The following is a 15,222-nucleotide window of genomic DNA, read 5'->3' on the forward strand; positions in this document are numbered from 1 at the left end:
TTCAAGGCACTAGTTACGCTAGTAAAATGACAAAACTTCCTAAGATGCTTAAGGGGTTTTAAATTCTATGTTTATTCTTATTTTGGAAGATTTAGTACCTTTTGTTTATTGTTGTACAGAATCTCGTTAAGTTCATCTAAACTTACGATTGTACTACACTAGTTGTAGGATCAAAATTTAAGGAGTCGTTGTGGGAGGGGACTAAGACAGACTCTACCAGATTCGTGCAAAGGGATTGGTAACTGTATCATACGTATAGAAGGGCATCCTTAGAGGCCCCACACACTTCTACATTAAAGTCTTAATTTAAAATTTGTAAGAATTTAGTAAGGTAAGAAGTTTGTAAGAATTTAATGCTCGTATGATATGAGTTATAGTAGAATTTAAATTCTAAAAATTTATATGGTCTCTATAATTGAGTAAGATCAAGTAGTAGTAATGCATGTGTAATTTGACAAAGTCTAAGTGCGTAAATAAATTAGGTTAGATATTTTGTTAAGTAATCCAGTTTAATTGTGACACTCGGTACCCGAACTCGACGATCGGGTTAGGTATAAGATGTTGCACTATGCCTTGATTAATTATTGGCTATTGTTTTACTTTTTGGGGGGAGTTCATGCAGATATAGGGAGTAAAGTAGAATCATTTGCTTAAGTTTTGTCAAAAAGCTTAAGAGAGATGTTTTTAGGACCAAGTTTGTTCAACAATGTTTGTTTAGTAACCTAATCAGTCATGGACTTGGACAGCTACGTTAGAAGACAACCTAGGCATTTTTATGTGATGACTTTTTTGACATGGGCCTTATGGAAAGCTTTATTCTTGTTCTCAGAAACAAAATTATCAACAGGAGCATTACGTGAATAAATTGGATTTATGAAAAAAAAAAGTTGAATCTGACTTGGGATTTGAGAGAGAATTTTTCTCTTCTCATAGACGTCATTGATGGCTTATTTCAAGGAGGGCTTTTCTTATTGACTTAGGACTTCGCTGATTGAATATGAAATATATAAGAAGTCAAGTTTATCTAGGTTACTTGGTACTTATTGCAGTTGCTTAGGATGCCTATTAATAGGATAGAGAGTTGAAAACTGTTATTTTGGTTATTTATTCTCTTTGTTTATTTCCGCACTCTACTTTAGGCGTTATTTGTGAGTCAATTTAAACTTTTGTAAGTGATATTTGGGTAAGTGGTTGTAACTAGTTGGGACTAGCTATTAGGCTTGCAAATACATCTTGTAGAAAGGTAGTTTAGGCTTACACTAATAGGTGGTTGGATCAATTGAGGAATAAGAGACCATCCACTAAGTAAGGATATGTAAAGTAAAATTATTTTCGAATTACGTAAACAAATTGATAACCGTGTTCAAATCTCTCTCTACTTTTGTTATTTCTATTTCTATTTTATTGATTCTATGACAGAGTATAGTATCAAACAGTTAAGTGATATTCATAACAAACTAACGTATTTTCAAAAATAAACCAAAATGCAATAAATTTAAAGTTTTTAAATAAAAGCAATTCATTCATACATGCCAAATTTCACATCATGTTCCATACTTCCACTGATACAACTCTCACCATCACAACCAAACTTCTGATAAATTTTGTGTTGCCCATCAATGTTATCTTTCTCTTGCAAATTTTTTTATTATAATTTTTACAAATTTTAACAAGTTTTTATAATATTATAATATCTTTTAGTTTTTCTTATATAATTTTTTGTAACCTTTTTATTTTAAAAAAAATACTTTTTTCAAATAATAATGTCATTATTTGACGCGTTGTAATTTATAATTAGCCAGATATCTTAACCAATTTTTTGTAATGTTCAAAAGATTCAACCAGTGAACTTTTAATATGGTTAGGGACTAAAGTGGAAAAGAAATAAGGATCAAAGTGAAAAAAATAGAATTTAAGGACTAAAATATAAATTAAACCTATCACTAAACGACCTTTGAACGTCTCCAAACGTCAATATTGGCCCAATAGAGAAGACATTAGTTCAAAATACCTTCGACGCTTCCTTCCTCACCCAATAAAAAACACCATTTTATTTCCTTGATTTGCCTTTTCTTTTGAATTTTGTTTCTTTAATATCTTTCCTTGAGTCGTGACACAAAGAAGGGAAGACGAGGGATTATAAAGAGAAAACATCAAGACGTACGCCCTTTATTTGCTTCCCTTTCATCTAACCTTGGTTTTCTCTACTGTAAGTATGTTTCCTTTTTAAACTATTTGATTTATTGCAGATCTGGGTTTTGTTTAATTTTCTAGGATAGATATGGGTTTTGAATTTTATGTTTGTTTGATAGAAATATGTATTGATTATCCAGCTTGTTAATTGTTTCTGATAAGATTTGTTTTTTTTTTAAATGTAGATTTAACATGTTATTCTGGCTTTTCTGTTTTTGGGTTTTTGAAGATCTGAGTTGATAGCATGTTTTCATGAGCGCGATTAAGGACTAGAAAAAGATCTATCATGATCTAGCTGAAACAATAACATTTTAGGTTAAAAATCTGTCTCAAATAGTTAAAGTATAAATAGCTTTCAGGTGAAAGGGAAATAAAGGATTTATGCTTTGTGATATAACAATTGAACATTGATGAAGCTAATTCATGAGTTGCTATATGTATTTGTTTGGCAATTATGGTTTAAAGCGTTATTGGCCTTCAAGCTCGGACGGAATCTGTAGAAAAATATTTTACAAAAGTTTGTAGTGCTGTTGATAAGGGAAATTTGCACCCTGCTTCTAGCTGATACTGATATATATATATATATAAGATTTTCCTGTTAGGGTTGTTCAATCATTTAGATATTCGCATATGTGTTTAACTAGATGTGTTCGATTCAGTCTTTTGTGTATTCTTTCCAATAGTTTATTGCATTTGAAATGAGGCTGTCGTAAAAAAGCATTTTGAGTGAGGCCCGGGCTGCTGCATTAAAGCAGGGATTTACATGGGTTATTCCCTTGAGAAATTAGATAATTTTGACGTATTGTGATTTAAAACTTTCTTTGTTTTTGAGTCTGGGTTATTCTCTCTTACATGTAGTGATGTATCGAATTGGCTACATGATTTCAGGTCACATCGGCTAAGGACTATTAGTATCTAAATTCTAAATTATGGTCCTTGATGCCATTGTATCTTCTCCCCATCGGAGATCAGGATCAATGAGGAAACAATTCCCAAAAGATGAGTTGGGGAGCTGGTCAACACTTGTTCAGAGGCATAGATTCCTCTTAACAGCTTTGGGACTCTTAGCATTCTTATGTACTATCTACCTTTACTTTGCTGTTACTCTAGGAGCTACAGACACATGTTCTGGCTTGGAAGGAACACAGAGAGCAACGTGTAAACTGCAGCACGCAAGGTCGACTCTATCCCACGGAAAACTCAAATTATTTTAGCATGTTTTTATGGAAAAATCACTGGTTGCTTTTGACATTCTATTTATCATTTTTTTAGGCAATTTGAGGGTTTTTAAACTTGAGAAAGAAAAATAAACACAATTCATTTATAGTAGATTAGCTAGTGTTGGTATGCTTGTGGGTGTTTATATAAAGGGTTTAATATGTGCAGTGGAAATTGTTCTGCAAACCTTATTTGTAATGAATTAATGTTATGAAGAAGCTAATTTTGTCCATGTTGCCATTGTATTTTAACTTCTGAAGTTGGTATGATGCAACAGCTTTTGTCTTCAATGCATTATCATCTCTGAGATGCAAACCATTTTGAAGCTGTGATATTTAATATGTTAACACTTACCTATTTTCAAATTTCTTGTATTACAATGTTTTAAGTTGCAATACTGGCAATTTGGTTTTGCTTTAACACTGAATCAAAGCGTATAAAAGGATAATTTTGTTTCACTTGGCACAAATTCGGATGAATTTCGAATCTGATTTATCTATTTACTTGTTTATTATAAAGGAATAAACATTATTCTTAGGATATTAATGTTTTTTTTTAATTTCTGATATTTTTAAAAAATTTACATATACATAAGAATAATTGGTGTTGCTACTATTTCAATTAAAGTTGCATATAATTTTAATATTTGTTTTATAAGTTTATTATATAAATATTTTTATCAACATTATGGGTCTAGTAATTGATACACGAAAAATTTTAAACAAAATGAAAAGTTTGGATAACCATAGAATATTTGTCAAATTCATGAGTGGAGTGGTTTGTCTTTCATGAGAAGGATTAAGGAGGCTAAAATCAGCCAGTCAGAGAATTCAACTGATTGCTATAGTGAATCTCCTTGACCATTCATGCGGGTGAGCCCTTCTATATACCTTATCGTTATAATGGTAAAGTATTTAATTGAATTGAAATTTTATGTTTTATTTTAAATTTTATAATAATTTTTCTCTTATAATAGTATATTTGTAGAAATTTAAAATAAAATTATAGTTATTTCATACAAGTAAAATCATTAATTGTAATTTATTAAATAAAAAGATGTTAATTAAAATATTATTTCATAAAATGTTTAAATTTCATATGAAAAATCTATTAGTTATATTTTATTAAATGAATTAATTTTTAATGAATGGAATTAAAGATATTAATTCAATAAAATTTCTAATTACATTTTATAGTATGAATTTCATCAAATTTGTAAATTGATTACTTGAATTTAATAATTCATGATTAATTAATTAATTTAATTTGATAACTTAGACGGATTAATTGAACTTGTTAGATTTATGAATTTCATAATGTAAAATAAAAGTAATAATGTATGCACCTCGTATGTATTTTAATTTCCACTTTCCTTTTTTTAAACATAATTTTCACTTTCTTCATTTGATGAAAATTCACGATATGAATTTTATAGTAAATTTATAATAACCATCTCTTTATAACAAGTTGTTATAGGTGTATAACAACCATTTCTCTATAACAAGCACAATTTTCACAAACCAATGAGGTGTTATAGAGAGGGTTGAATATATATATATATATATATATTTAAATCATTTTGAGTTAAGACTAAATCGAATGATATGTAATTTAATTTATGTTAGATTCATATCATTTCAAATTTAAATTATTCAAGTGTTAAGTATGACTTCTATTTCAATCAAATTTGATAAATAATCTTCTATTTAAACTCGTTTATTTATTTCAATCAAAATTTGATTAGTCTAGATTATTTTATTATTATTTGACCTATGAATTTAACTTATAAATAGGTTCTTTTACAACCTTAAAAAAAATACACCCATAAAGATTAAAACTCGTAACACTTTAAGAAAATTTTGTGTTTATATTTTGAGGGTTCTTTGTTTTTGGGTTTTTTGGGGTTTAATTTTTATCTCTATCTTTTATACTCTTTGTTCTTTTGCCATTATAGTAAAATTATTTTGCTTGTGATTTTTATCCTCTTTGGAGGGGTTTTTTCATGTTAAATTTCTGTGTTCAATTTCTCAATTTTTTTCTCTATTTTTACTTGTTCATTACTTAATCAGGTCGATCCCTAATAAGTGGTATCAGAGCTAATTTGATTTTTGTAGATCAGCCTATAACACCCCTAACCCATATTCGTCGCCGGAACAAGGTTATGGAGTATTACCATAATTTACTAATCAAATATAGACATTTCATACGATTTCTAATTCATATAAGAAACTAATCATAATCAATCATAAATATCCCTTATAAGAGCCATCGAGGCCCAAAATATGCATTGGAAATAAGTCGGGATTAAATTTGGTATTCAGACAATTTTCGCAAAATGTTAAAATTTTTCCTAGGTGTAGGGGACACATGCCCTTGTGGCCAAGTCGTGTGGTTTACACGATCAAGAGGCACGTCCGGTCTCAGGCCGTGTAGGTATTTGAAATAGGGACACACGACCGTGTCCTAGCCCGTGTCCATACCAGTTTAACTCTCTGACTTGGGTCACACGCCTGTATATTAGGCTGTGTGAGCATACTGGCTTGCATTAAATAGGTGCAGGGTCACACAGCCAGGTCACATGCCCGTGTGCTAGGCCATGTGTCACACACATCTGAGATACACGCTCATGTCTTTGCCCGTGTGGACGAAAATAGGCCATTTCTAATGCCACTTTTCTCACCCATTTGTCTTCCACCTACTTCAATGCTTTAACATATTCACAAGCCAATTCCAATCATTCCAATCAAGCCAAAACCAAGTTTAATACATTTTATAACACTCCATATGTCCAATTATTCAATTTCACCTACTCTTATCACATATATGCATATTTTACCAATTATACAAATTCAAATCAATTAATAATAAGCCTATATGATTTCCATCATTTAACTTGTAACACCCCTTACCCGTATCCGATGCTGGGACAAGGTACGAGGCATTACTGAACCTAAACATACACATACATGTAAAAACCGGGCCAAAAAATTTCTTTTAATTCAAACTTTTCAACACATGCATATCGTCCCTTAATTGGGTCTGCGAAGCCCAAAACATACATCAGGATTAATTTGGGACTAAACTGAGAGCTCTGAGAAGATTCGGGAAAACTTAGAAAATTTTCCCAAGAAACAGGGTCACACGCCTGTGTGGACATAGGGACACGCCCGTGTCCTCAGAACGTGTGACTTTCTGTTTATGACGTTAGCATGCAATTCGAACCACACGGCTGGGCCACATGCCTGTGTCTCTAAGCCGTGTCCCTCACACGGTTGAGACACACGACCGTGTCTCAGCCCGTGTGGCTAACACTTAGGCTATTTTCCAAGCCATATTTCTCACCCATTTAATCATTTATCTTCACCAACATTTTAATACATTTATGAATCAATTTAAGGTATTCAACCAAGCCTTATAATTATCATCGTTTGTTCATTTCGTAGCCATATCAATCATGATAAAATCATAATAATTTGAATCTCAAACTTACTAAATACAAGCTATACCAATGGCTAGTTACAATTATATCATTCATAATGTAACAGTCTAGTTTTCAGTAGTATCGGGAATAGAGATTTGAGATCACTAAATCCGACGGGTGAGTTGAAAATTTAATAAATTAATACCTATGAGTCAAATGTGAATATAAAAGCATTTTTGAATTAGTGAATTTGGTGATTTAAAAGAATTAATTAGGTAAATTGGGTCGAGAATGAGGTATCGAGACCTCAACTTCATAAATCGAGCCATAAATATTTTTAGAAATATTTATGGAGTGTCGGTGAGGTAGTAATAAAATTTAGTCAGAAAATTTTGACGTTTAGGTGGTTAATTAAATAAAAAGGACTAAATTGAAAAGGGTGTAAAAGTTGCTAAAAGGATTAAATAGCTCAATTGTCAAATGAGTAAGGACCTAAAGTGCAAATAAGCCCAAAAGAGATATTTTGGGCAGCAATAGCTGAGAAAAATCAGGAAATGGGTGAAATAAGGGCAAAATTGAAAAATTGACAAAATTGGCTAAATAAAAATGGGACTAAATTGGAATATCTAGAATTCTCTTCATTTCTCTTCATATTCATCAGGTGAAAAACAGCCATGGAGGAGGGTTCAAGCTGGTTTTCATACTCTAGCTTCATGTAAGTTTAATTCTTGCTTTCTCCTTGAAATTTTTATGTTTTTGGACTTTTACAATTGGGTCCAACTTACTATTTCATTAGTTTTTGATTCCATGTCTAATTTTTGAAGTTGTTATGGATGAGTGCTGGCAGTATATGATGATTTGGCATGGAATTAGAGCTTTAAATTGTTTATATTCTGATTTTATTGAAAGAATTGAATAGAAAGTGAATGTTTGGGACCTAATTGTAAAAGAGTTTGAAGTTAGAGTTTTATGTGGAAATGAAATAACTTATAATGTCTAGAAAAAGTATTAATTGAGAAAATTATCTTAATTTAGGGGTTAATTGAGAAAGGAGTGAATTGTATGAATTGTGAAATTTGAGGTAAAATGGAAATCAACATTTTGCACTAAAACTGTTTTGGGCAGCAGCAGTAGTTTAAATTTTAAAAATCACCAAAAATTTTAGAAATCGAATTAGAGGATGAATAAAATATGAAATTAAAGCTTATTGAATCTAGTTTCTTATAAAAGAATTATGTAAGCAATGGAATTATAAATCATGAGATACAATAACTTTTGTGAGACAAGGTCAGAATAATTTCCGGTTCCCCTGTTCTGAATTTGGAAAATCATCAAAAATTGAATAAAAATAATTAGAGGCTTAAATTTATGTGTTTAGAATCCTGAATGAGTATATTTTCAAGAGAAACAAACGAGGACATCATTCCTCATGTACGAGAAGATAATTAATTTTTAGTGAATAAGGGTCGGAACTGTTAGACAGCAGAATAGGGGAGACTTCAATGAATAAACTGTATTAATTGGCCTAACCAAAAATTATGAAATTTTTATGGTAAGAAGATATATGAGTCTAGTTTCTGGGAAAATTTATGGATCTTAATTTGGAGTTCTGAAGCTCAAGATAAAAATAATTTAGTGACTATGACACAGATGGACAGCTTGAATATTCACATAAGTAGATAGTGAAAATTATGGATAATGTTACCTACAAGTGTGTTGTTTATACTAAGGATGTGGATGGAGAGGAGGAGGAGGAAAATATCCAAAAATATATGAATGACTCGTGTATAAATTGATCACATGCCCGATTATAATCGATAAGTGTTGGATTAGAAATGATATAATGTTTTATTTGGTATATTTATTATGAAATTATGATTATCGTTATAATACCAAAATTGAACTTGTGAGTTTATATGGCTAAGTTTTAGTGATTATTTGTTAATTTTATGAATTTTATGAATTTCATGATGTGTTATTTCATATGTATTGATGATAAAATCGTGAATAATGTAAAAGCATAAAAATTGAATAAATGATCAAATTGAGCATTTCAGTTCAGTGACAAGATGAATTGAAGGAAAAGACCGTGGTTGGACTATGGCAACAAGTGATAAGTGATAGCTTCGGCTGCACTTATTTGATCAAGGAAAAGTGAAAGTGATAAGTGATAGCTTCGGCTACACTTATCTGATCAATGACAAATGACAAGTGAAAAGTGGTAGCTTCAGCTACCTAATCAGTGAAAAGTGGTAGCTTCTGCTACCTGATCAGTGAAAAGTGGTAGTTACGGCTACCTGATCAGTGAAAAATGGTAGCTCTGGCTACCTGATCAGTGAATAGTGGTAGCTTGGGCTACAAGTGACAAGTGACAAGTGATTTTTGTATAAGACCATATCTGGGATATGGCATCGGTGTGATATATGCTACTGTATAAGACCATATCTGGGATATGGCATCAGTGAGATATGTGATTCGTGTAAGACCATAGCTAGGCTATGGCATCGATATATGAATATGTGTAAGACCATAGCTGGGCTATGGCATCATTATGTGAAGATGTGTAAGACCATAGTTGAACTATGGCATCGAGAAAACGAAGTACTCAATTCCGTAAGACGTTCACTAATTTGACAAAGTTTGGTACATGGAATTATGTGATACAAGGAAGTACGAATTGATAAGATACGAGTATAGAACTTGGTTGATAAATAAATTCATTTGTGATTATATAATTGTTCATATTGAATGTACTGTCCATATGTATTGATAATTCAAATATTTTAATGAATAAAATTCCGATATGGAATAAATTGAACATGAGACAAATAATTATGAAATTGAACTCGGAATTCATGAAAATGACGGTTATTGATTTATGGAGACATGAGACATTGATATATGAATATGGAAAATGTTTGATAAATGTGTTATTCATAATTATAGAATTATATACCGCATGTGTACTATTTGCATAAAGATGATATTTCAAATACTTTGGTTATTTAAGCTTAAATATGAAATAGTCTGAAATCAAGATAAGTTGTTATGAAAATATATTTAGATTACAGAGATATGGCTGATATATGTTCTATGATTACATAACGTGAAATTGTGTATATATATATATGAGAAATTGAATGAGAATTAAGCCCATACACGTTTCTTGTTATTTATATGAAGTGTACGACTGACAAGGGTGATGAAGTTATAAACAGAGAGTTACATGGGTTGAAAACACAAGCGTGTGACTCTCCAAAGTGTGAAAATTTTCTAAGTGTTGCAAAAGTTTCATATGTTTACGGTTTGGTCCCGAACCACCCTGAATGTATGTTTTGGGCTCGTAGGCCCATATAAGGGACGTTAAACATATGTATGAAAGTTTTTAATTTAGAAAAAATTTTATGGCTGATTTTTTTACATGATTGATCATATTAAGTTTGGTAATGCCTCGTACCCTATTCTAGGCTCGGAATACGGGTAGGGGGTGTTACACATAAGCCAACATTGACTAATCAATTAATATATATTAGTCATATCTTTGTAATTTAAATATATTTTCATAACAACTTATCTTGATTTCATACTATTTCATATTTGAGCTTAAATAACCAAAGTATTTGAAATATCATCTTTATTCAAATAGTACACATGAGATACATAATTCCATAATTATGAATGAACACATTTATCAAACATATTCCATATTCATATATCAATGTCTCATGTATCCATATATCAATAACCGTCATTTTCATGAATTTTGAGTTCAATTTCATAATTATTTGTCTCGTGTTTAGTTTATTCTATGTCGGAACTTTATTCATTAAATCATTTGAAATATCAATACATATGGACAGTACACTCAAGATGAACAATTATATAATCACAAATGAATTCATTCATCGACCAAGTTCTATACTTATGTCATATCAACTCGTACTTCTTTATATCACATAGTTCCATGTAACACTTACCAAACTTTGTCAAATTAGTGAACGTCTTACGGAATTGAGTACTTCGTTTTCTCGATGCCATAGTTCAACTATGGTCTTACACATATTCATATAATGATGCCATAGCCCAGCTATAGTCTTACACAGATCACATATCACATATCAATGCCATAGCCCAACTATGGTCTTACACGAATCACATATCTCATTGATGCCATATCCCAGATATGGTCTTATACAGTAGCATATATCACACCGATGCCATATCCCAGATATGGTCTTATACGGAAGCACATAATCACATCTCTCCGATGCCATAGCCTAGCTATGGTCTTATACGCAAATCACATATCACATGTTGCCATGGTCCAACCATGGTCTTTTTCGTCAATTCATTTTAGCCACTGAACGAAAGTGCTCAACCTTGCGTTCCACTCAATTTGAACATTTAGTTCAATTTTCATACTTTTTCAATATTTACAATTTGATAATGAACATATGAAATAAAACATTATATCATTACTAATTCAACGTTTATTGTTTATAATCGGGCATGTAATCAATTTATACATAAGTCATTCACATATTTTTCCTCCTCCTCCTCTCCATCCACATCCTTGGTGTAAATAACACACTTGTAAGTAACCTTATCCATAATTTTCACTAATTACTTATGTGAATATTCAAGCTATCCACCCGTGTCATAGTCACTAAATTATTTATATCTGCAGCTACGGAACTCCAAATTAAGATCCGCTAATTTTCCCTGAAACTAGACTTACATATTTTCTTACCATAAAATTTTCAGAATTTTCGGTTTAGCCAATAAGTACAGTTTATTCTTTAAAATCACCCCTGTTCTGTTGTCTGACAATTCTGACCCCTTTTCACTAAAAATTAATTATCTCTTCATACAGGATTCGAATGATGTTCCCGTTTGTTTCTCTTGAAAATATACTCATTCAGGATTCTAGAAATATAAATTTAAGCTCATAATTATTTCTATTCAATTTTTTTTATGATTTTTCAAAGTCAGAACAGGGGAACCCGAATTCATTCTGACCTTGTCTCACAAAATTCATTATATCTCATGATTTACAAATCCATTGCTTACACCATTTTTTCTATGAGAAACTAGACTCAATAATGCTTTAATTTCATATTTTTCATCTTCTAATTCGATTTCTACAATTTATGGTGATTTATCAAAGTTAGTCTACTGTTGCTGTCCAAAATTGTTTTAGTGCAAGCTGTTTATTACCATTTCCCCCTAAGCTTTTAATAAATAACAATTTCGTCCCTACTCAATTAGCCTCTAAATTGAGCTAATTTTTCTCAATTAACACTTTATTCTATCACTTTAAACTACTTTACAACCTTTGGAAATCATAATTTGAGCACTAGACTTTAATTCCAAACATTTTCACAATTAGGTCCTAAAATCAATTTCCACCAATTTTACTTGATAAAATTATCATATATCAAAATTAAAGCTTCAATTCTATGTTTATTCATCATATTCTTCCAGCACTCATCCTTAACAACTTTAAAAATTAACCATGAAATCAAAAACTAATGAAATAGTAAGTTGGACCCAATTGTAAAAGTCCAAAAACATAGAAATTTCAAGGAGAAAGCAAGAATTAAACTTACATGAAGCTAGAGTATGAAAACCAGCTTGAACCCTCTTCCATGGCTATTTTTTAGCCGGGGAAAATGAAGAGAATTGAATAGAATTCTAGATATTCCCATTTGGTCCCATTTTTATTTAGTTAATTTTGATAATTTTCCAATTTTGCCCTTAATTCACCCATGTCTTGATTTTTCTCAGCTATTGCCGCCCAAAATATCTCTTATGGGCTTATTTGTACTTTAGGTCATTCCTCATTTGATAATTGACCTATTTAATCCTTTTAGCAACTTTTACACCTTTTTCAATTTAGTCCTTTTTATTTAATTAACCACCCAAACGTTAAAATTTTCTGACGAAATTTTAATACTACCTTATTGATATTCCATAAATATTTATAAAAATATTTACGGCTCGATTTATAAAATCGAGGTCTCGATACCTGTGATAATAACAAGACGTTCTTTAGAGCTGTAGTATGTTCGCAACACATGCAAGACCAAAACCAATTGGAAACCCTATATCCACCAAATTTCATTTATTCAAACGAGACTTAATATTTATCGGGCATTGTCGAATATGTGATCCATTTCATTTACATGACAATTTCACAATTCACATACACAACATTCAATTCAAACTTATACAATTTTATTTACACAAACTTACCTCAACAATTGTTCGTGTATGCAAATTCTATTGATTCGACACTTTCTCTTTTCTTCGATCTAACTCCGTTTCTGATCTATCCGGATCTATACAAATAAATTTAACATCAATTCAATACAATTCATATTCAATTCAGTCCATTTCACATCTTAGGTAAAATTACCATTTTGCCCTTATACTTTTGATTAATTCCAATTTTGTCCATAGGCTCGGAAAATGAAATTCATGCAATTTAATCCTTATTCTAAGCCTAGCCAATTTTTACATGTAACAATAGCAGCCCATGTATTTCAAAAAGTTTAGAAATTTTCCATGGATTTTCCATCTTTTCAATTTAGTCCCTAAATCATAATTTCATCAAAATTTCTTTTACAAAAGTTGTTTGTCTGTCAACAACCTTTCATTTTCTACCATAAACTTTAAATACTCATCCATGGAAAAATTTTAATACTTTGATAACTTTGAAAATTAACCCCCGGGATAGCTGGATTAAGTTATTACGATCTCAGAAATATAAAAATTACTAAAAATGATACAAGAATACTTACCTAATTAGGCCAAATAAGTTTCTCTTTCTTCAATTCTCCATGGTTAGGGTTTCCATCTTTTTAATTTGGGAAAGATGATGAAATAAGATGATATTAGATTTTTATCATCTTTAATTATTTCAATTTCCAATTTAATCATTTTCTTTATTTAATTTTCCATGGATGAATCATCATACTTATCTACTAACTCTTCTTAATGGTCTAATTGCCATATAAGGACCTCAAAATTTGAATTCCGTAGCTAATTTGATACCTATAGCTACTAGAACTCAACTTTTGTAATTTATGTAATTTGGTCCTTTCTATTAAATTAAACATGTAATCGGTAAAATTTTCTTAATGAAATTTTCATACGAAATTTCTATCATAATGGAGACCATGCAATAATATTAAAATAATTTTCCTTTCAGACTCGGATTTGTAGTTTTGAAACCACTGTTTCGATTTAACTAAAAACTGGTTGTTACACAGCCCGTTCAGATATGGCAATAATAAGGTTTGAAATTGAAAAGTTCGATGGTGTCACAAATTTCAATTTGTGGAAATTTCAGATGATGGCAATTCTAGTTCAAATTGGCTTGAAAAAGGTTGTTACCGGGAAAAAACTTGAGAATCTAAATCAAATAGAATGGGAAGAGCTTGATGAAAAGGCCTTGTCTGCAATCCAATTGTGCCTTACAAATATAGTATTGCGGGAGATATTGATGGAAAAGACCTCATCCGCCTTGTGGAAAAGGTTAGAAACTTTTTATGCGACTAAGTCTCTAGCTAACCATTTAGTGTTGAAACAACATCTATTTACATTTCGCATGAACGAAGGTAAGCTTCTTAGATATCACATCAGTCAATTCATTACTCTTTTAAATAATTTAAAGAATGTTGAGGTTCAGATTGACGATGAAGATCAGGTTATGCTATTATTGTGCTTTTTACCCCTTCATACAAGTCTTTCAGAGAAACCTTGATTTATGGCAGAGACAAACTCTCGTTTGAAGATATGAAGGGTCATTTGTTGAGTAGAGACAAAATTGACAATAAGTTTGGTTCGGATAGCAAGACAGGTAGGCAAGCTTCCGTTTTGGTAGCATAAAAAAAGCAAGACAAAAGGTGTCGCTATTGTAAAAAGTTAGGTCACGTCAAAGCAGATCGTTATAATCACGTCAAAGCAGATCGTGATAAACTGTGAAATAAAAGAGCTGCTGAGAGTAACGAGAAAGATGTAGCTGGTGCTAATTTGACCGATGAGAGTGGTGATGATTTCTTGTTAGTGTTAATGAGTGATAACTCCAAGCTTACGTCCAAGTGGATCCTGGATTTGGGATGTTCTTTCCACATGTGTCCCAATAGAGAATGGTTCTCCATATATAGTTCAGTTGAAGGTGGAGTTGTACACATGAGAAACAATTTATCCAGTAAGGTAATTGGTATTGGTTCTGTTAAAATTAGGATACACGATGGGACGACTAGGACACTCTCAAATGTTAGGTATGTACCTGATTTACAAAAAGAATCTCATCTCTTAGAGTATTTTAGACTTGAAAGGATACAGAATCAACATCGAGTTGAGCGACATTAAAGTATCTTGTG

At 31.2% G+C, this 15,222-nt stretch overlaps 1 protein-coding gene across 2 annotated transcripts; it reads left to right on the forward strand.

Annotated features, from left to right (window-relative positions):
* The first annotated feature begins 1,958 nt into the window (after window positions 1–1,958).
* Window positions 1,959–3,643, forward strand: LOC108484533 (uncharacterized). Of its 2 annotated transcripts, none has more exons than XM_017788353.2 (2): window positions 1,959–2,213; window positions 3,082–3,643. In XM_017788353.2, exon 2 carries the CDS (start codon window positions 3,123–3,125, stop codon window positions 3,405–3,407), a length of 285 nt encoding a protein of 94 aa, XP_017643842.1. In that variant the 5' UTR covers window positions 1,959–2,213; window positions 3,082–3,122; the 3' UTR covers window positions 3,408–3,643. The 2 variants fall into 2 exon arrangements, with proteins under 2 accessions (XP_017643842.1, XP_017643841.1); XM_017788352.2 differs by having other exon boundaries at window positions 1,961–2,209.
* Window positions 3,644–15,222: the final 11,579 nt, after the last annotated feature.

Source organism: Gossypium arboreum, chromosome 6 (assembly GCF_025698485.1).
Source record: "Gossypium arboreum isolate Shixiya-1 chromosome 6, ASM2569848v2, whole genome shotgun sequence".
NCBI classification, from domain to species: Eukaryota; Viridiplantae; Streptophyta; class Magnoliopsida; order Malvales; family Malvaceae; genus Gossypium; species Gossypium arboreum.

Excerpts from the sequence above, each read along its gene's own strand:
- LOC108484533 (XM_017788353.2), top strand. The coding sequence starts at position 3,123 with ATGGTCCTTGATGCCATTGTATCTTCTCCCCATCGGAGATCAGGATCA.